Source organism: Dermacentor variabilis, chromosome 3, assembly GCF_050947875.1.
Source record: "Dermacentor variabilis isolate Ectoservices chromosome 3, ASM5094787v1, whole genome shotgun sequence".
Taxonomy (NCBI): Eukaryota; Metazoa; Arthropoda; class Arachnida; order Ixodida; family Ixodidae; genus Dermacentor; species Dermacentor variabilis.
Window position 1 is genome coordinate 197,982,685 of NC_134570.1, and position 21,275 is coordinate 198,003,959.

Here is a 21,275-nt window from a genome sequence, read left to right on the forward strand (position 1 = left end):
TGCTGACGGGTGTTATTCCTTCCCCTGGCGCCATAACGAGAACGTTGCTGTCGTCGATGACGAGTGTCTGTTGACCGAGTGACATGGCCAACGCTGTCTCCATTGGATTACGGTGGTCTACAGGATCGTCTATACGTTCGGCATTCTCGTCGCTTGGCTCTGCCAGGTTGTCGCACAATTTGTCTGCCTTCTCTCGACTGATTTGGACGCTATAGTAGCGATACAACGTAGACTTCTCCAGGAACACAAGCAAGGGAAGCAATTCAGTCTTCTTGACCATGTCACGCATGTGCACACTCTTGTATATCATCCGGCGCTTGATGTGAACACGCAACGCTTGACCTTCTTCGATATCTCGAGGCAGCATTTGGACCGTTGTGTCGACGTTGATAGGCACGTTCGCAATCGGCCCTCTGATGGCGAACTGGCCGCTGTCGCTCAACAGCAACCTCCGGATCTGCATAAAGGGGATCCGCGATGACAGAAGTCGCCCACTCACGAGATGAATGTTTGATAAATGCACCGGCTTTCGTGGGTAGGCATAGCCATTCGTAGTGGAGAAGTTAGGAATGCGATTTCGCCGGATAGTCTAGATGCAAATGCGACACGCCTCGAAACCAGAAACATCTGTACGAAATGCGCCAGCAACCACTGGGGCATGCGCTTCTGGAAGAGGCTTTAGGTCGTTCTTGTGCCAAAGCCGATTGCACACAGAGCAAGAGTAGCCAAATAGATTCTGTGTGAAGCGTTTGTGAAACACGTTTGTCGCACTCGCATGCTGGCTTAACCTTTCCCGCGCTCGTGGTTCTTCCTCGGCTCGTCGCCTTAGTCGTTTGGCCTCGGCTTCCCTGGCTCGTATTTCTGGACATTGTTGCCGCTAGTGTCATCTGGCTTGGGCCTCTTTCGTCCGCAACTCCGTGTTTTCCTGCCGTTGTTGCCGTCTGACCTCGGCCTCACGTGCTCTGAACTCGGTGTCTTCCTGCCGCTGCTGACGCTTGACTTCAGCTTCATGGGCCCTCAAATCAGGATTTTCTTGCCGCTGTTGTCGCCTGACCTCAGTTTCCCGCGCTCGTATTTGGGGATTCATGTCACGGCGCTGGCGTTTGATCTCAGCCTCCCTGGCTCTCAGCATGGCGCTTGATTGTCGTTGCTGCCGTTTGGCTTCGGCTTCCCTTGCCGTTCGGTATGCATCTTCGTCACGTTTAAGCCGCATTGCCTCGGCCTCCCTTGCCTTGAATTCCGGGTCCACGGCCCGCCGTTGCCGTTTCGTCTGAACTTCTCGTTCCCGCAGTCCAGCGTTCCCACTCCGCTTCCGTCGCACGGTCTCAGCATGGCGAGCTTTGGTCTCCGCCTTCTGTGCCTCTGTCTTGCCTGGCCTTCCTCGTGGTGGAACACCAGTTGACGGAGATGGTCCATCAGTACTCGCCGGCGAGGAAGACACTGATGAGCAAGACACCGTAGTGCGCCCGGCACTGAAAACACGCCACCGCTTCCATCACACGCGTCTCAAGAGCGCAAGGCTTAGCAATACAACACCCGTCGACCCGCCAAGGGGTGCAAGACAATGCGCTACGGCGCAGCGATCACTTACGAAGTGCCCCACATCGGAATTTGCACCCACCACTCATGCGGTGAGCGCTGAGCAACGCAGCGTTCGGCGCGGCAACGAAACATGCGCCTCAGCAAGCGCAACCAACCAAAGAACTCAGTGTCTCGGAGGGAGAAACGATCTACGGGAGCCAAACGTCGTGATTGGCACGGACAGCCGGGCCGCGACGCGCCGTGAAGGTGGACGCGATCATGGGTCTGACGCCTCGATGGGATCGTCCTGTGTCTCGCTTGAAAGAACCAAGCAGCACGGCACACATTGCAGTGGACGCTTTCCTAGCAGACGCGCTACGGCGCAGAGATCGCGTCAGAGGCGTCCCATATCGGACGCTGCACCTAGGAATTGTGCTGTTACATAGCCACCTATTTGCTGTCAGCGGAAAGAGGAACCACATCGAGGGTTGGAGTGACGCACGCTGCAAGTTGGAAGGGGAGAGAGCAAGAAAACTTATTAAACACAAGGGTATTGGGGCATCTTCGCACCGGTCCCCGCATGGCCCCAAAGCGCTCATACGAGACAAAGGCGAGAAGCGGGCGAGTGGCGCGCCACCTGTCGGCGCAGCGCCGTACATTGCGAGGAGGGGGTCTTCTGTGTTTGCCGCAAGACGGCTGTGCGTGTGCGACAAGCGCAGAAGAAATGTAGCAGAAACGTACTTTGCTACTCGTTGTACTGCGACTTCTGTAATTTACATGCTCACGATTACCGATATACATCGCCGTATAACTTGCTACGGCACGTTTCTAATGCAACACCGCATTCACTAGAGGCGCTTTTGTCCCGCTTTGAACCATCGAACTCATGGTTGAGTGGTAGCGTCTCCATCTCACACTCCGGAGGCCCTGGTGCGATTCCCACCCAGCCCATCTCACAAGTTGTTTTTATTTATGAATTGCCTTCCGCCATCTATCTCTCACGGCCGACGCCGATGCCACCGGCTTTTCTGCGATACGAGCTCCTTAACGCTGTCGCGATAATAAGGTGTGCCTCACAGGTATGCCGGTGAGATGCACCTCTCCTTTACTTGACAAACAAGAAACCACATCAAATGGACTCGCGCAAGAAGAACACTGCCAAGAGCAAGTAAAAAGGCGAAACTCTAAAATAATGATTTCTAATGGTGTTTCTTTTAATTAGGTCTGGAAGAATTATAGAGTAATATATATATTTGCGCAACAATCACAGTTCGTTTGACTTCCTCGTTTACTGCTCTATACCAAGTGTCAAAACCGACAAGTATTGCTTTTTGGGAAGTTGCGTAATGATGCGTGGCCGCTGGTACCGTACAAGCGCGTAGAGCGCCCGGACGCTACGGTTCTAGACGTACTGCGCCCACCGCAGAAGGCTAGGAAAAAAACACAAAAGCACAGCGGAGAAGTGGCTATGTCAAGCGGCTCGACTTATATCTGTAGAAGTGTCATTCAAACACGGAATCCTTGTCCACTTCAGTGGTGTTTTCTCTACTTCCTTGTTAAATAAGAAAATGTTGACGCATAAATATTTTCACAAACGATGGTTAAATTTGTCAAATTTTGCTTTTCCTTTCTGTTTGGCTGTTGCCTCGGCTCTCTCCCTTAGTAGATCGCGTGATTTCTGAACTCTTTGCAACTCTTATTTCCAGTAGCCAATTTGCGCGAAAAGTACTGTACAATTAGGTAAAAACCAGACGAGGTAACTGGTGGCATTCATAATGCTTATGGGTGTAACGGTTCTTACAGTGTTTGATGACGGATGTTGTTTCACATGATCTTATTTTCCACCTTTCTAACCCCTGTTATGGGTGTATGGTTCCGAGGATCTGCCAGCCGCGCGACGAGCCGTAACTTGTGGAAATAGTGAGGCAAAAGGCAAAGTTAAATGCTGCTGGCGTTTTCTCCGGCCGCCACTCGTTCCAAGAGCATACAGACCTGGCCTCCAGGCGCCGCCAGCACGATAACGGCTCCGCGAGCTTGTGACCTTTTCTGGTCGCCGCAAACAGCGGAGTTTCCACTCCTAAATGTTTCTTGCTCCGTGCTCGTATGCAAGGTGGGTGATCACTTCGGTGGCTACCACTTCGTTTTTTTGGGCCAGGTAGTCACGTAGATGGGACGTACTGGTTCCATTTGTCCACGCGGTATTGATCGTTCAGAACGTCCTGAAACATTCGACCTTCAACGTGTCAGTATGAGTTTGGAAATGGTACTTTCACTACCGATGCCCATCAAAACACACATATGCCTTATCATAAACTGCCACAAACTACTAGTCAGCCCTTAAAAAAATGTTCATCAAGAACCGACCCCCGGTTGCTATCGAAGCATGCGATTAGCACCTTTGTGAGGTAGTTATTTGGTGGCAGAATGTTGCACTATGCGTTATGGGAGGCGCTCCACTAATCCTCTTAGCCTTACCTGTACGCGGGACCCGCACAGTACTCCTAGCGCCACTTCTTTGACTACTTCCGAAAACACTGCAGCGTCTGCGACCGCCTATGGTGAAAAACAAGAGGCGAAATGTCTTTACAACGACAGCGTCTCAAAGCGATTGCTGTCACGATGGAAGAATGTTGGAACGCTTTTCTTACCTTCGGTACCACCCCGCTTTCTAAATGCAAAATATTTTTTTTATTTTTGTCCAAGTCAACGCAGCCTCTGTCGTGTATCTATCAAGTCGTTTTCATCGGCCCTTCCCAAAGGTAGCCCAGCTTAAAAATATGTACGCGCCGGTGGGGCCCATAAGGTATCTCCTACGCTATCTGGGGCCGTATTCTGTAGCGGTTCGTTTTGGAACCGGTTCCTTTTGGCTGTTGCCATTGGTCGGCGCTTCGTTGTCGTCATCCCTGGTGGGCGAGACGACAAATTTTGATGACGTCACACAGGTTGCCAATCATCTGGAAAGGAACCGGTTCCCTACTACGAGAGGAACCGCGGAGAAGTGGTTCGCTCGAGGGTCGCGCGCGGTGGCGAGCATGATGTCGAGGGTTGCTAGGGCAACCGTGGCTGCCGGCTACTCTCGCGCCAGCTGACGAGCCGGCACCTAGACGAGACGAGACAGAGACGGCAATGGCGGCTCCTTTGGTTGTGATAGGTTGTGCTGCTGGCGAACGCCGAAAGACAACGACGCGACGAGAGGCAACGACGCGACGCGTTCGGCATGGCCGAAGGAGAGTTTCGAAGGCATTTTAGGCTCTCCAAAGACATAGTGCGACGTCTTTGCGATGAGCTGGAAGAACATCTCGGACCTCAAAGATTTCGTGGTGCCGACACTACGATGAAAGTGTTGTGCGCGCTGCGTTTTTTTGCCACCGGGAGCATTTAACAGTGCGTCGGGAATGAAGAAGCGATCGCACTGTCGCAGCCTTCGGTCAACCGGATCATTACAGCCGTCGCCAAGGCCATTACGGTTGTGGGCAAAGAAAAAGGATGGGTTAGATTCCCATCCACGGCGCAACAGAAAGCCGCCGTCAGCTGTGCTGACCCAACACACACGTCGCCTTTGCTAGGTAGAGGTGCTCCTCGACGAATGAAACGAGTATTTCGCGCTGCCTCGCTGAAACATGAGGACCCAGCCGCCTGTCCTTGTGCGACGACATCGTTTCGGTTTCGGTGCGCGAACAAGTCCAAAACGTAAACAAAGCGAGGCAAGTTGTTTGCATAACGTATGGCACACCACCTAGCGACTAAATAATATAACAACACAAATAAAATTACAACTCCCAGTAGCCGTCTGCGCCGCAAGCTCACATTTATTATTGAAAATATATTTGCAAGTGTTCTATATAAACCTATGTTTTTTTATCAAACCAGCAACATCCTTCAATTGCTATACTGCCCCCCAAGTACAAACAAAAATGATGACGTGATCTTCCGGCAGACCGCCGCTCGTTGATTGGTTCCCCTCACGCCGCCCCGTTCCACTCTTTCTCCGAGTGACGTAATCCTGACGTAACAGCCAAAAGGAACCATTTCCAAAACGAACCGCTACAGAATACGGCGCCTGGGTCTTTTTCTTGGGCCAGTCGCCATTATAGTCCGGTCTAAAAACATGCGCATTGGAGCCAGTGGGCCTGTGCCATTGGCTATGTAGCCCTGTTGCCACCAGGTATGTTCCACTGTAGCCCCTGGTTGTGTACCACTGCGCATGTCCCGCTCTTCGACAAACCTCTCTGACGCCAACTTGTGTGTGTGTGCTACTGGGTGCGTGTGAGTGTGCATGTGTCTCTGGGGCCACGCTGTACGCGCCGCATTTCAATGAATCTCTCTAAAGCCAACGTGTGTCAGTGGGTACCGCAACGAGAACAAACTTTCTCGTACGTAACGACATTCTTTCGTTGTCCTTGTTATTTCCTTTAGTCAAGGAGCACCCCGCATTGACCGTAGTCGCTTCAGCAGGGGTATTACGTATCATGAATATAAAGAAGTCTACGTTTTCACAACACACCTGCACTTCAGAAAACTTCTTTCCTACCGCGACGCTATTTGGAAAAAGAAAATTTGGATGACGCTTAAGCTTTGCCTTTAAGAGTGAAATGCGACAGCATTCAAAGCTCCCTGACTGCTTCTCAAGCTGCCCGGCAACTGGAGCGTATGTAACCGTAATGTTTATCTGGAAACGCTTGCCGCCAACGCTTTGCACGAAGGCGAGCTTTGTGTTGGAACCACGGCCTCTTGCGTGGGCCGCACTGCGGCGGTGGCGAACGCCTAGCTGAAGTTAGTGCAAGGAATCAGGCGCGTCGCTCCGTGGCCCCCAAGACACCCATCGCACCGGCGCACGCGAAATGGCGAACGCCGCGGCCAGTCAGTGGACGCCGCGGCCGGCTTGGTGTGTGAAGGGGTTTGTTTGAGTTTCCTCGTAACAGAATTATGTTTTCTCGTATGGTCGAATTACAATCCGAGAGATATTATCTCTGCAGGTTGTGTGCAAGTCGTAGTTTACGATTTTTGCACGTATTTCAGCTTGAGAAATTCAATTAGTTCAGTCAATTTCTTGCATCATATGGAAGGCCTGTCTATACGTGGTTGGAAAATCCGACGCATGTGGTTCTGCGACACAAGCTCCTTAACGTTGTCGCGGTTCGAAGTGCCAACTCTCTCGCTGCGCGGAAGCCCTCTCCCGTGGCAGAGAAAAGTCCGATACCTCGGCCTCCAAATCGACTGCCGCCTCAACTTAAGCGCGGCCACCACACCACTCTGCAGGGACTCCAGGAAAGTCGCACGCGCCGCACGCTCCCTGCTCGACCGAGGCCTGCTCGACCGAGGCACACCGCATCTTGCGCTACGAGTTTACAACTCGATCACAACGTCGCGAGCGCACTACGCGCTCCCACTCACCAACGCCAGTGCAGCCAACTGGAAGGCCGTCGACTTCGAGCACCGCACCGCAGTTCGCCAAATGTACACGCTTCCCCGCTTCTCGCAAGTGGGGGCAACTCTCGCCGAAGCGGGAAACTGGCCGCCCTCACTTCGCGCGCGGAAACAAGCGCTTCACCACATCGAGCGTCTGCAACGGTCGCCACAGGGTCAGTGTCCCGTGTGCCGCCTCCACAACCTCGAGGGCTCGGGCATGGGCCAGCGTGCCACCGAGTTCAGCACTCGCATCGCCTCTTTGCCTCAACTCCTCCCCCTGCCGCCTTCGCCGCACGCCTCCGCGCTCCTCGACGTAAACATCACCGTCCCGGGCGTCAAGAGCAAGCGACAAACAGCACTGTGCGTCATGCAGCAGGAGACGGCTGCATTGATCTTCGAACATCTACGCGACCGACTCCTAGTGTACACTGACGGATCCGTGTCCAGTGACGGTTCCGCCGCTGCCGCGTGCACGGCACCGGACATTTCTGCGTCTCGACAGTGCCGCCTTCGTTTTCCTGCCTCTTCGACAGTCGCCGAACTCGCGGCGATTGACCTCGCGGCTGACCTACTTCTTCAGCAGTGCGGTGTCTCGTCTGCCGCGATACTCTCGGACTCGCGTGCGGCTCTGTGCATGCTGAGGAAGGACTATGCCAGTCTTCCGCTTGTGCAGCGCGTGGGGTCAAAACTGCGCCATCTCGTAAATTAGGGCTGCGATTTGGCATCGCAGTGGGTCCCCGCGCACATCGGCCTGCCCGGGAACGAAGCGGCCGACGCCCTCGCGAAGCAAGCTCTCTCGACTCGCTTCCCCCTCGCCAGCTCCATCACCCGCTTCGACGTGGCCAAGACGGCGATACTGCGGATCCTCCGCGCGTTGCTGCAGGTACGCTCCCTCGCCTCCTCCCCCGCGCGGGTCTCTCCCTCTGGGACCGCTCGTTTCTCCTTCGGCTGCGCGTCGCCTGCTACAACACGGCCGCCAGAATGCACAGACTGCACTGAAGAGACATCCCTGCGTGCTTGGATTGCGGCGAGGAGGAGACGCTTGAGCTAGCTTGAGCACCTTCCGCTCCGCTGCCCGGCCTTCGACGTTAAGCGCACTGCCCTCTTTGCATCATCCCGTCCTGTGGGACTGCCCTGTGACTCGGAGGGAGCACTTCTCTTTCCGGCAGCCCACCCTTCCATTGTCAAGAAAGTGCTTCCTGCCCTACTTGATTTTGCTGTGACACGCAGCTGAGAGCGCGGCTGTAAGCCCCGCATTGCTTCTTCAACCTTCTTGTTATTTTTTTTTTCGCCTTCTTTTCCTTCTCTCCCTGATCTCTTTCTCCCCACTCCCCTTTCCCTGTGCAGTGCTGTTGAGGTGTCCTCCTGTGAGAGACAGTTACGGCACTGCACTTCTCTCTTCCTCTCCTTCAAAGTCACTACACACACGTTGTCGCGGTAAAAGGAGGCGGCGAACAGGCGCTTCCTGCGTGATGCGAGTCGAGCCAGCTTGGAAGTCTTTACTACAGCGAAGCTGTTAGAGCTAGGTTCTGGCGTATCTCGTCTCTGTGGACGTAGATCAACAATTAAACCATAGAGAAAGGAATACAGCAAGAGCGGACACTCCCATAGAGTCCAGCGGCCGTATTGACTGCAGCGCACCAAGCCGTGGGTGTTAATACTTGAAGCACACTTCCCGTTTCGGTTTTGTGCGCGTGCGTTTTGAATACTAGCTGGTGCGCGACACGCCGGTTCCGTTGGTTTTTTTTGCTCTTGCAGCAAATATTTATTAATATATTCATTTTTTATTTATTAAATATTTATTTGCAAATCATTTTATTAATAAGTCAAATTGATTGCGAACGATCTTCACAAGCCTCCATTGAATACGTGCCACGTGCAATTTCACAAAGACGCAGGACACCCTGTGAAGCGAGAAAATCTTTATTTTATTCTTTATAAATGCTCGTCGTGGGCTTTTTGTGCATTCATCCAACGTTGTGGCACCAGGTAAGCAGCAGTAGTTTCCTCAGGAAGCTCCACCAGACGACGTGAGCTGAAAAAATTACAAGCAAGTGTTATTTTGGTAATAACATGTAAGAATAATGCCTGTAGAGGCGAAGCGTGCGAAAGTGGTGAGTGGGCGGCATTACAATCAAAAGTAGTTCGTATTTACACACATGGCGTAGAAAATACCCGACTCATCCCAAGCAATACCGTACATACCACAAACACATTCAAATTCCAAGCATTCCCCTCTTCCCAAGACTTATTTCCTGCACTTTAATAGCACGAATGCGCGGGCTACGGCGCGTTTCGCGAACTTGGCTACAACCGACGCGATAGTTCGCTACGAATACACAGAGGTGGCCACAACACAGGCTCTCAACCAGAGCATGCCGGACGCTCGCGGAATTCCTTCTACTTGCACTCAAGACAAATGCGTAGGTGCCGTTCAGAAGACAGAATTTTCGAGTTACTAGTTCCTGGCGCTTGAGCTCCTTGGCTTATCTCTTGTGCGTCCTGCAGGCGCAAGCAACGCACTCCCGTGTTATCACTCTTGACGATTGCTCGTCGCGTTTTCGACAAGCGTGGGCACCGAAAGAAGGCTTAAATTGTTGCGGGGACATAAAAATTGCCACAAACTTATCGCAGTAAGATTCAGTACGCACCAAACTAACTTGGTCACCACGGCCGAGCTGCTTTTCGCTGCGTCACAAATGGCGTGGCGAGCGGGCCTCATAACATAAAAGTACCGAAAATAATTTCCAACAATGTTGGGCGTCAGAGAAAACGCCATGAACTTGTCAGCGCATTAAAGCGCGAAACCGCGCACCACGGCCGAGCTGATTTTCGCTAACCGCGTCACAGCGCTTGGCGCGCCCACTGCGCTCAAAAGGTACCCCAAAAGTAATGATATTAGTTTCAATAATGTTGGCAGTCAGAGAAAGCGCCAAAACTTGTCGCAGTAAAATTCAGTACCCGCGAAACTGCGTTACAGCACCCTGTGCGACTAGCGTGCCCAAAAACTACCGAAATTAGTTAAAATAATATTGGGGCTCATAGAAAGCGTCGCAAACATCTCCCAGTACGATTCATTAATTCAAGTTAACTGCTTCACGACGGCCACGCTGTTTTTCGTTAACTGCGACACAAGTCTAGCCTAGGTGCCGGGCAGTAAGCCTAATTGCTTGAAGTGCGTCGCAGACTGTCGAACAAAGTTTCTCACCTTGCCGTAGTGCAATAGTGCAGTGGTGCCATGTCGAAGTCCTGAAGGAACGCAATAATTCGCTGGGAGGCCAACAAACCAGGCTAAATCCCAAAATAGAAAAACAGGCAGACGGGTGCCCGAACAGTCCAACTCTCTCTCGCTTTGGCGGTGTGTCTGACGAATGACGCAAACATCTGGCTCGTCATTCGCCGGTTCGCCTGTCGCTAGGCAACGGAAGTAAGCCGCAAAGTTTAATTGAATTTATACGCAGATATTTTTACTTTTTCCGGGAAAGAATAAAAGAAAATAAAACAATTTCTGTTAATCTCATTTCACACTCTTTTTTTTTTTTCGATGCTCGCGGCCCCAATTCGTCGGCGTTAATACTATAGCGTGACGTGTTTCCTGTTTCCAATTTTCGCCGAGTGTCCGCTCTTGTTCTATTCCTTTCTCTATGATTAAACTCCTCTCCACAGCCGACGCCTCCTTCTCAAGTTGCATATACTCCTCACCACAACCACCGTCTCTCTCCCGACATTGCGCACTACCGTGGCGCGCGCTCTTCGGCGGCCACCTGTGCGGCGCACTATAGACCTCAGACTCTGCCCAGGCGACGCTGCGAAAAAAGCTGTCAGCAGCGCCCCCATCGGAGCCTTGGCGCGAAATGAGTAGTGCGAGGAGAGCTGTCCGCAAGCGAAGGTGCATAGGCCACAATGAACCCTTCTCTTTCGTTTGTGTTGAGGCACGGTTTCCAAAAAATCAAGGACATGGAAAGCTTCTTCCGCCCATCCATGCTTAGGAAAGGAAGCTCAGCAGAGCGAAGTACGTGTACAATATAAAATAAAGTCTCAAGTGTTATTTCGGCGTACTGCAACTCGCAAGTACAGAGATCATCAGGTTTGTCTGTATGCATATCAGCATAAAAATCTAAGCATTTCAAATTGGTTCATATCCAATATGTCCTGAACACAAGACTTAAGTATCTCCAATATTGTTATGTATTTTATCGTAATGTTTTGTCTCGCAATTATTTAGAGAGAGTATCCTTTCATAACTTTTTCCAGGGCAGCAAACAGAAAACCTTTTCCAAGGCAGCAAACAGCGTGAGATCATAACGAAAGAAGCTTCCTACAGTGCCTTCGCGCTGCATCTTTCTTTCTCGCAGGAGCTACAGCATCGCTCATACCTTAATTTGAACTTTTCGCAGACGCTTCGAGCAACAAGCGCGCACAAATAAATGTAAAGACACGCGACATCTTTTTTTTCTTTACACGCGTGCGTTACTTCGCAATTACTCGTCCAGTGCTCCTACAGCAACTTCATTGCTCCCATTTGAAAAACGCAGCCGAGCAGGCTCAGCACATTGCGAAGCGTGCTCGTATCGGCGCAGGACGTACTAAATACCAAAAGTAGAAATGAGCTCGCGATACAACGATGCTCTAGAACAGGATTTTGAATTCATAAACGAACCGAAATGCTTGGTTAAGCTGACCTGCCAAATCTCTCCGTTCCACTTGTTGAGTCAAGCGGAGGCGGACGTCTGTTAAAAGGTGGAGATATCGATGGCACATAAGCAGGATCGTTCGCAACGTTGTTTTTTCTGTTACCAACGAAGTGGCGGCTGCAAATTCTTGAGTTTTCGCTTGGTTACCACGGTCCTCCGTCAGGGCTACGCAACACAATTACAGAAGCACAAAAATGTCGCACTTTCTCATGCGAGCCGCTGTGTTGTGGGGAATGCAAGTAATCCGATTACCGAACAGGTTGAACGGCCCGTATCCAGCGCTCTCGCCTTTCCCCTTCATACGATCGCGATGGAAATCGGTAAAACTGAACGTTCTTATTCCGTCCTCCACGTTCATGGCGATTTACCACACAACAGCAGCGTCGATTGCGGCGTTTCTTCGTAGCGCGTGGGGCTATCGCGGTTGCTGTCGTTTCCGTCATCAGTCTGAAAAGTGAGCCAGCAAGCGCTTTATGGAAGTTCGGCGGCGCGTCCGACTAGCGTAGAAATTCATAGCTCTCTGTCTGGGTGTTAAATGCGCAAAACACTCGCAATATGGACAAAAATCTAGTTAAATTGTTGTTTCGCCGTCGCTAGCTGCATAGGCAACTTAGCAGGGGAGTCGGGCTTCGCACTACTCAATTACTGCCTCTTCGCACCGGCAGGTGGCGCTACGCGTCTTGCAAAACTCCAGAGTCTGACGTCCATAGCGTGCGACCTGAATGGCGTAGCCCCAACGCCACCTAGAAAAAAAATTTGCGTAGCCGCGCTTTAGTAAAACGTCATTGTCTCTATCCACCAATCGTTGTGCACCATTGCTTTGCGACGTAGAGATCGCGCCACTGCCGTTATCAGTTGCAGTTTGGACTCTGCATGTGTAGGGCGCATGTTGTTCGATCGGAAGAAGAACGGGAATGCAATGAGCGTCGGCGCGCACAGAAGCACGAATGTGCGCGCTGACAACGTGAGGCCGCCCTTGCCGCTGCAACCCGTGCGACAACCTCGCGTGCCGGTGAAGCCCTTCCCGAACAAGAGCAACTCGCACGCGTCGAGCGGCGACGTGATTACAAGCGTCGGTGCGAGTGGCGCTGTCGAGCGCATACCACCGACGATGATCGGGCCAGGGAGGCGAAACGGGATCTTGTGCGCGTCGCCTTGAGCATGTGCACGTGCATCAATCGTTTGTACCTCACCAACGCCGTGGGTGACTTTACATTCTATAAAGGCAAGGACAACGTTGATCGTGACCTGCTCGACGAGTTCAGGCCACTGAGCTTGCACCATCTAGACACCATCGACAAAGCCTGCACTGACCAACCGGACAAGCCGTACACATTTGCGCTAGCCGCGATCAACATGCTTTTCCTGTGCAATCATTTCGTCGACGTTATGCCCGACACCGTGCTAAGGAAGAGGCAACTTTTGTGCAACCACTTGCCGTGTGCCATAGTGGGCACAAAGCAGCGATTACAATGGTCACGAAATAAATAACGACAATCGGGATCTTTGAGTAAATGTATTCCTATTCGGCCAATACTGAACTCATAATAGTCAGAATCAACATAGCGAAACCAACCATAGCGCCAGCTTCGCTGGACTTCCCTCTTCACAGTGTGGAAGGGCTCAGAATTTCTTACTAATATGTTACATTGTACCATATTCTGGATTGGCCCACGAAAACGGATAGACAGTCACAAAAAATTGTGCAGACCCCATGCAGCGCTTGCATGAGCCCGTAAGGCAATTTGGCGCCGTATACATACGAGAAGCTTATACAGACGCGCCGCAAATTTCAATGATAAACTTGTCCTTAGCTCCCGTGGGGGGCCTACAGAGCAAGCGAAAATTTATTTCAGCATAAAAACGAGTTGAATTACAATCCGATGCGCTCGACCTCGTAGAAATGTCATATAAGGAACTTGTGTAGAAACGAGCCACAACGCCACGGCACGATGAGAGACGCGCAGCGAATTTCAGCGATGAAGGCTTGCCGTAACGCCTATCTTCACTTTCAGCAGGAACCAGTGCGTTTTTACCTTTAAAACAATTTTTATCGGCCCCTTCCCTCTTGTTTGGTGTTGGCCTCTAACCGCTCCTCACCTCTAGCGACTTGCTGCCAGCAAGTCGCTAGACCAGATATTCGGACCAGATATTCGGACCAGATATTCTGCACCCATACCAAACCCCAAAATTTTATACGTCGAGGACATTGGTCTTGGATTAAAGCTTATGCGCTACAGGTGTGCTTAGTTTACTCAGGTGAATTATAACTCGTGCGTATGTTATCAAGCGATATAAACGCGCGGAAAAAGTTCAGCATGGAGTTCTTTAGGCATGCACTGGGAAACGCAGTTGCGTTTTGCAACCAATTAGACGGGATACCTATGGCTAGATAAGATATCAAAGATAATCATATTGATAATATCGACTCTGGCGTTTGGCTAAATAATTATTGTGCGCCATATGTGTTCTTAGTTCACATACGTGAATCACGACGCATGTTCTTAGCGGCAAGCGATTTAAACGCGCAGAAATCTTCAGCATGGGGTCTTTTGGCAATATCAGGGGCATTTGCCTGTCGTAAATACCTGGAAAAAGGTTATCTGAACTACTCACAAATAAGAAGGATGGATGCAGATGACGTCATCAGAGGTATATAAAACGGACTGCAGAAGATCCTTTCTCAGTGAATGGCGCCCACTCGGAATATCGAAACAGCAACAGAACAAGAAAAGAAACAACTTAAAACTATTGACACTTCATAATCTCGTAATAACGAGACCTGCACATTGTACGCACCATGTGTTACGCTTGAATGCACCGTTATCCAGAACTAAGAAAGCTTCGCTTAGGTGAACAGATATCAGAGATGTGTTCTGCCTAATTTGGTACGCGCAAGCTGTTGCTATTGGGTGCGGCAAACGCGCCAAGCGTCTCAAAGCGCTGCCTTGCAAGAGGGAAATTTGTAAGATTGATTGCGTCGCCTTCTTTAGGCATGCGTCTGCCGCCTAGCTGTTAGAGTATCCTGCTTCTGTGCTTGGGGAACTGGATTCGAAACCCAGTTTGGCTGCAAGAAGGCAATTTATTATTATTTTTTTACAGTGGTAAAGAAAAGTTCGCTATGACCTTGAGTCCCGCGCTAAGACACGCATTGTCATATCAAATTCTTGCCTATAATAATGAGACGTTCTTGCCATATCGGCTTCTGCCTGACTTCCCGCAGCTGTTGCTCCGTTGCTGCCTCCTGGAGGAGGACCAGCGCCGCCTGCTGCAGAGCGTGTACACCAACTTGTCGCTCCCGACGATGAGCGACACGCGGTACCTGCGAAATTTGGCCCACTGCGTCATCTACCCCAAGGAGAGAGTGGAGTGCCTGCGGCTTCGTAGTCGCTATGGACACAACGTCCTCACCTTGCTCGAGCCCTGGGATTCTTTCACGGTAAACGAAATTACTATCGGCGATCGTGTTTCTTCTATTCTCCGTGCACTAAAGATAGTCGAGGTTTTACGTCCGGAACCTACATAGTGGGCAACGAGGAACGGTAACTATATACGGTCAATGGCGTAGCCAGAAGAGGGAGGGTCACACTGGGCGCGGGCGCCCCTACTCGAAGCTTCTGTGCTACTATACCACTTGCCTAGCCCTCCCTACGTGCACTCATCCTTTTTTATCCTGGTCAAGTGGGTGCTTCGCTCCTCCCCCTAAAAAAATTGCTCGCTACGCTTCGCTTAGGTGAAGGTAACGCTTAGGTAACGTGGCTCTGGCGTGGTAGACGTGCTGCGCATTAGCTTTTATGACCGATGGTTTTCCTTAACGTGCGCCCAAAGCACTGCATGCCATTGTCTTCTAATTGTTTTTGTTGTTCCGCTGTCGACAAAACGCGCCCGCTGTTTAGAGCACTTGAACCTGCGACTTCCTGCTTAGCAGCTGAACATGGTGGGGTTTGTTTTTTTAAGAATATGCTGGCATTGGGGCGGGGGGGGGGGGGGGGACTGCTGTTTTTGAGCTGTTTCTCGAAAGCATTGGCTTCACAAATGTGATATGTATTGCACCGTCCCTCACAGTCTTTATCATTACAACCTTACAATGAAACATTAAAGAAGTTCTCTCGGTATAATTGGATTAATGTGAGCACGAAAACATAATACGAGCTGGTTATCATCGCCTGAGGTCAAACAGCCGGCGATAAATCTACCGCGGAGCAATACAGGGGTAGGTTTTTCGGGCCCGAGTTAGCAATTGCTCAACCGGCTCGAGCCCGTGCCTGTACAGTGCTGTTATCTGCCGTGTTCAGCTGAATTGTGAAATGTTATGAATTTTCTTTTATCTTCTACGGTAACTTGTTACAATTTCCTCTCTACTGTAAATACAAATATATTGAAAACGCATATTTGAAAGCTTGAATTTTATTTCACCCGTACAAGCCTTTACTTCGTAATATTTGTTCACATGGCTCCGCCTATATAACCGATGTAATGTGTGCTCTCTTTGCAGCACCAGGCTTTAACATCGCTGCAGCGTGAATTATAGGTTCTCGAAATCACAATTACTGCGCACGTTGCTGTATCGCCACAACATGGCGGGATAAGTGCCAAGTAACTTGTATGATATCTCATCAGTAATTGGCATCTGGCTGTTGTGTCGTGGGTTCGATGCTTATGGGAGCCACTATCTACAGCCTAAATTATTAACTCGACAGCGTTAAGGAGCCCGTATCGCAGGAAATCCGGCGTCAGACGTCGCATCGGCAAAAATTATTTCGAACCAAATTCCAAACCGCGCATCTACCACCAAAGTTACTCATACCTCGTCTTTAATTCTTTACTAATTTATTCTTCAGAATTTTGAGAACGGTAGCCACCAAACAAATGTAAAAAAAAAAAAAACACCCACAGCGCATTTCCTTTATGTTAGTTCTCCTCAGGCTGAAATATTAAGAGTGCGAAGCAATAACAGCAGATTGACCCATGCAAGAGGCCGCGTTTCGACCAGAAAGCTCGCCTTCGTGCTTACTGTTCGCAGCCAGCGTGTCCCGGTAAACATTACGGTTACATAAGCTGCAGTAGTCGGGAAGCATGAAAAGCAGCAAGGAGTCTTTGAATGTTAGCGCGTTCCACTCTTAAAGGCGAAGCTTAAGCACACTCCAAATTATATTCAACGCAGTACGGCTCAGGGATACCAGTTACGTTAGACTTTGTTGGATTGTGTGTTCCCTCTCGGCAATTGACTGCACACTATGAGAAGTGCTTCATGACGAAAAACCTCAGTGCCCTTCCACTCTGTGAAGAAGGATGACCAGTGAAGCTCTGTATGTGTGCCCCTCAATGACGAACTGCACCTCCGCCGTGGGTCGACCCGACGTTGCACTATCTTCGGGATCGGCCCACGTATGGAGGAGCGCATAACGCCTGCTTCACCACCGCCACGGATCGGGCCGGTATTGCACTATCTTCGGTATCGCCCCACGAATCGGGAGTGCTTAGCGCCTACTTCACCTCCACAGCGGGTCGGCTCGGCATTGCACTATCTTCCCTACCGGCCCACGTATGGGGAGCACATATCGTCTGCTCCATCACCGCCGCGGATCGGGCCGGTACTGCACAACGTTCTGGATCTGCCGATGTATGGGGAGTGCTTAGCGCTTCTTTCACCTCCACAGTGGGTTGGCTCGGCATTTTACTATCTTCCGGATTGGCAGACGTATGGGGAGCGCTTAACGCCTGCCTCACCTCCGCCGCGTATCGGGCCGGTATTCGACTATCCTCGGGATCGGCCCACGTATGGGGAGCGCATAACGCCTGCTTCACCTCCGCCGCGGGTCGGGCCGGTATTGCGTTATCTTCAGAATCGGCCCACGTGTGGGGAGTGCTTAATCCATCAATGTGTGCCCGCCTTGCCAATTCGCAACTTAACAGCTCATTCTTTCTTCTTTGCCGCATCTTTGGGGAACGAATCGAGGCTCACTTAACTTGCCACAACTATGTTGGTGCTTTGCGGTGCGCAGCAAATGCGATTGCTTTTGAATTTCATCTTGCAAAAATGATGCGTAATAACAGATAATCAAGCGCACTGGCCGCCGCGAAGAAAGCAAGCAAATGCGCTACCGCCGTGCTGCCTGCGGTTGCTCCGATACTCTGAAAAAAATTCGCCTGTGGCTGCGGGGTGGCGTGACAGGCTACGTAACTTGCGAATAAACGAGGAGGGGGTTTGATTGGGCTGTTAAAGCGCCGCGGTTCACCGCCCGATGCTTGCGTTGGATGTTACATAAATTGGACGTTAGCATATTGAAATAGCTTTACGTTATCGCGCCCCTATTTATATTCCAATTTACTGGCATCAAATTTACGTAACTGCTGACACGAGCACAAGGGGTGACCCACGATGATGTTTGACCAGCCCAATAAAACGATGTCCTTGCTTATAGGAAGGCACTTTTGTTTGCTTTCAAAGCGGATATCATTGCCCACTGTTACGATGCGGCATTATTCATTTCGGTGAAGCATCGACCAACGGGCGCCAAAACAGTCGTGGGAATAGAGACCGGCGAGCGAGACGGGTATTGCCGGCCACTCGCGGAAGCGGTCGAAAAAAGTCGAAGGCGTGCTTAGAGATTATTTTTTGTTCTTGTTTTTGGCGCGACCGTGACGCCCCGACAGCTCCTTGTGGGAACCCCTGTAGATATTCTCTGCCCCGCGCGTGCATGGAGAAGCTGAGATAGCAGGGGTGCGAATACTCCGAAATATGTGGTGCCTGTGCATTCCCGTGTCCACGAATTGCGGACAGTATATCTGGGCCGACGGCGCCGTATGGCTGGGCTGCCGTCGTTTCTCCTGTGAACGGACAATCGATGCCAGCCACGGACTCAAAGGTGTGCGTGTGGGGTGCTATAAGAGTGCACTACCTCTAACAGCAGGGAGGAATCACCTGTTCCCTCGCCCGTAATTAAAAGGAGCGCGGCCAAGACCATGGGAGGAGCCGGGATACAATTGGGTGAACTTGATTGGATCGTCACCAATATCTGCCGTTGCCCGACCCATGGGAAATAGCGGAAGGATAAGTTATTTAAACGCAGGTTTTAGATCGAGCTAAGCAGTCTAGAAGCTGAGCCTACAATCTACTAAGCAGTGCCAAGGAGCTAGTGCCGTCCAGTATCGCCTGAGCCGACTAGCCGCGTCTGAACTGCGATTTACTAGTTGACGTACGAGAGGACAAATCAACGTCTGCAACGAAGCTTGCGGTAGTTCCCCTCAAGTTAGCTCAACCTGCTAGAGGGAAGACGTGAGACCAAGACTCCCGGAAAACCCAGCCCAACAATTCCATCCACCGCAGGTCAACTCCACGCTTTATGGACTTGCTGCTGCTGCTGCCCGGCCATACGTTTGCCATCATTTGTTTTCTTCTGAACCCTGCTTGGTTGACCACCGTTAGGTGTGTTTTGTAGTGTTAATTTCTATATTTACTGTTAACTGTTCATTGTATTTCTTTTTTCTTGATCACTGATCTAGATTAATTGTATGTGTGTTAGTGTTCTTGTGTTTTTTATGTTGCGTTTAAATTGTGTGTCGTTTTCAGTCTATAAATATTTTTTTCTCTTTTTCTCGCGACTCTGACTCCTTCACTGGGTTCGTTTGAGTAGGGAGCGACCAACCGGCTTGCATAACCCGTAGACGACTTCGCGCTGACGGCGAACGAGTTACAAGCCGTGACATCCACCTTTACAGGTTCTCTTAACTGCATGACAACACCCAAGGAGCGTGCAGACGATGAGAGGGTTTCGCTGAGGCTGAACTAGCACAGCGAAAACAAATAACAGGGGGAGGAAAGGAGAGTGGTGCCGCCGTGTCCGATTGGACCACTTCCCCTTCCTCAGCTCGTGGTGGCTGGTCGCAAATCGCAAAGATGCGTTCAACGGAAAGTTAAAATGCCTTTGAGGTGAATTCTTCATGAAGCAGTGTCGGCAGCGCGACGTCCTGTACGTGCTGAAAGTGTTCAACAACGTTATGCGGCCACGCATATAACATTACGCGCAAAGAGATCCGTTCTCGCATGCAGCTCCTAGTAGCCAGCGCCAGAGCACCGGTAGGGCAGCCATCTTCTTTTTCTTTAAAAACAGAGCAATCTCCGACTACACAAAAAAAAAACAATTTCCATTGGCCTATTATTGTATATTTAGTGCGTATGCGTCAATCACTATGACTTGATAAGATTTGGAGGTTTAGTAACGCCGCATGACAGACAAGCGAAGCGGGCGAGGTCCAAAATACCCATAGCGACCCATGAGTCATTCTCGCGCGAAAAGTTGTGTACAAGTGCACACCACCTGGATCTTTCAGTAAATGAAAAAGGGTCCACGGTTGATAACACTGCCCAGCCCGTCCTGTCACCGGTGCTTCGTCGCTCTCGGCCTCCTCGTCACTTTCGGTTACCTTAAGTGCACCTCGCAAAGAAAAATAATAGAAGTTGCCGCCCCCTCTCCCTCCCGGTCTCAAAGCAATCAAACTTCGGCAAAGGTAAACTTGAGTTTTTATAACTGCATTATTACTGAGCACTTTTCCAAAATCTCTCGCGAATCGCCCCGTACGCCAGCCGTATTAGTAAAGCTGAACGAAACTACACCGTAACAGAGCAAGAGTGTCTTGCGGTCGTCTTCGCTATGCATAAGCTTCGTCCTTGCATCTATGGTCATATATAGATTCCCGCTCGTCACAATCCACCACTCGCTCTGTTGACTCAAGGGACTCCACAATAATTCCGGCCTTCTTGCTCGATCGGCCCTATGTTTACAAGAATATGACTTTGAGGTCTGCCTAAAGAGCGGCCGTCGTCACGCGGACACTGACTGTCAATCAAGTTTTCTTCTTCCCACAATTTAATGCGACACCGATAATTCCGACGAATATCTGGCCACTCTACTCGCAGTTTCCAGATCTAGGCCCCTTCTGCGCAGAACAACGTAACGACCGCGCTTTCGCTCTTTTCTTCATATCCGTTGCCGGGAAGTTGCATCAGTGCCCCTTTCTTATTCAACATGACCTACTTTATGCGCGAAATTTCTCTGGAGAAGGCACCTGCTTACTTCTGGTCTTACCGAGGACTTTGCGGCATGATGTACTCCGAGTCATACATGATGATTCGTCAAAAAGGTCACATGCGTTTTGTCAGAATCTTGCACCGCATTCAGGAACGATTCTACTTGCCAAGAATGCGCCACCTTACGGCTACGTACGTCTCCAGTTGTGAGCAAAGTTAACGATGCAAACGTCCCGCTAGTGCCCTGCCGGGAATTCTACATACCATTCCGCCTACGATTTCTCCGTTTGAGATAGTCGGAATTGATATCTTAGACCATTTTCCGCGATAAGCGAATGGCAATCGCTCGACTAATGTCTGTGTAGACCATCAGACTAGTCAATTACGACACGCCAGCTTTCTCAACAGCAACGATGGCTCGCGTTTCGGACTTCATGCTACGGTTGATGATCTTGAGGCATGGGTCTCCTCGTGTCATAATCTGTGATTGTGGCCACCAATTCCTCGCCGATGTAATCGAGGAGCTTCTCCAGCTTTCCGCTTCGCAGTTTCGTCACACCACTCCACACCATGCACAGACGAACGGTCTCACTGAACGCACTAACAGGACTCTCATCAAC

At 50.6% G+C, this 21,275-nt stretch overlaps 1 protein-coding gene across 1 annotated transcript; it reads right to left on the minus strand.

Moving 5' to 3' along the window:
- Nucleotides 1-589: 589 nt before the first annotated feature.
- Nucleotides 590-1,605, minus strand: LOC142574985 (uncharacterized). Its single transcript, XM_075683962.1, is given in 2 exon segments — nucleotides 590-1,472; nucleotides 1,592-1,605. Coding segments are annotated over 2 exon segments (897 nt in total).
- Between the last annotated feature and the right edge of the window lie 19,670 nt (nucleotides 1,606-21,275).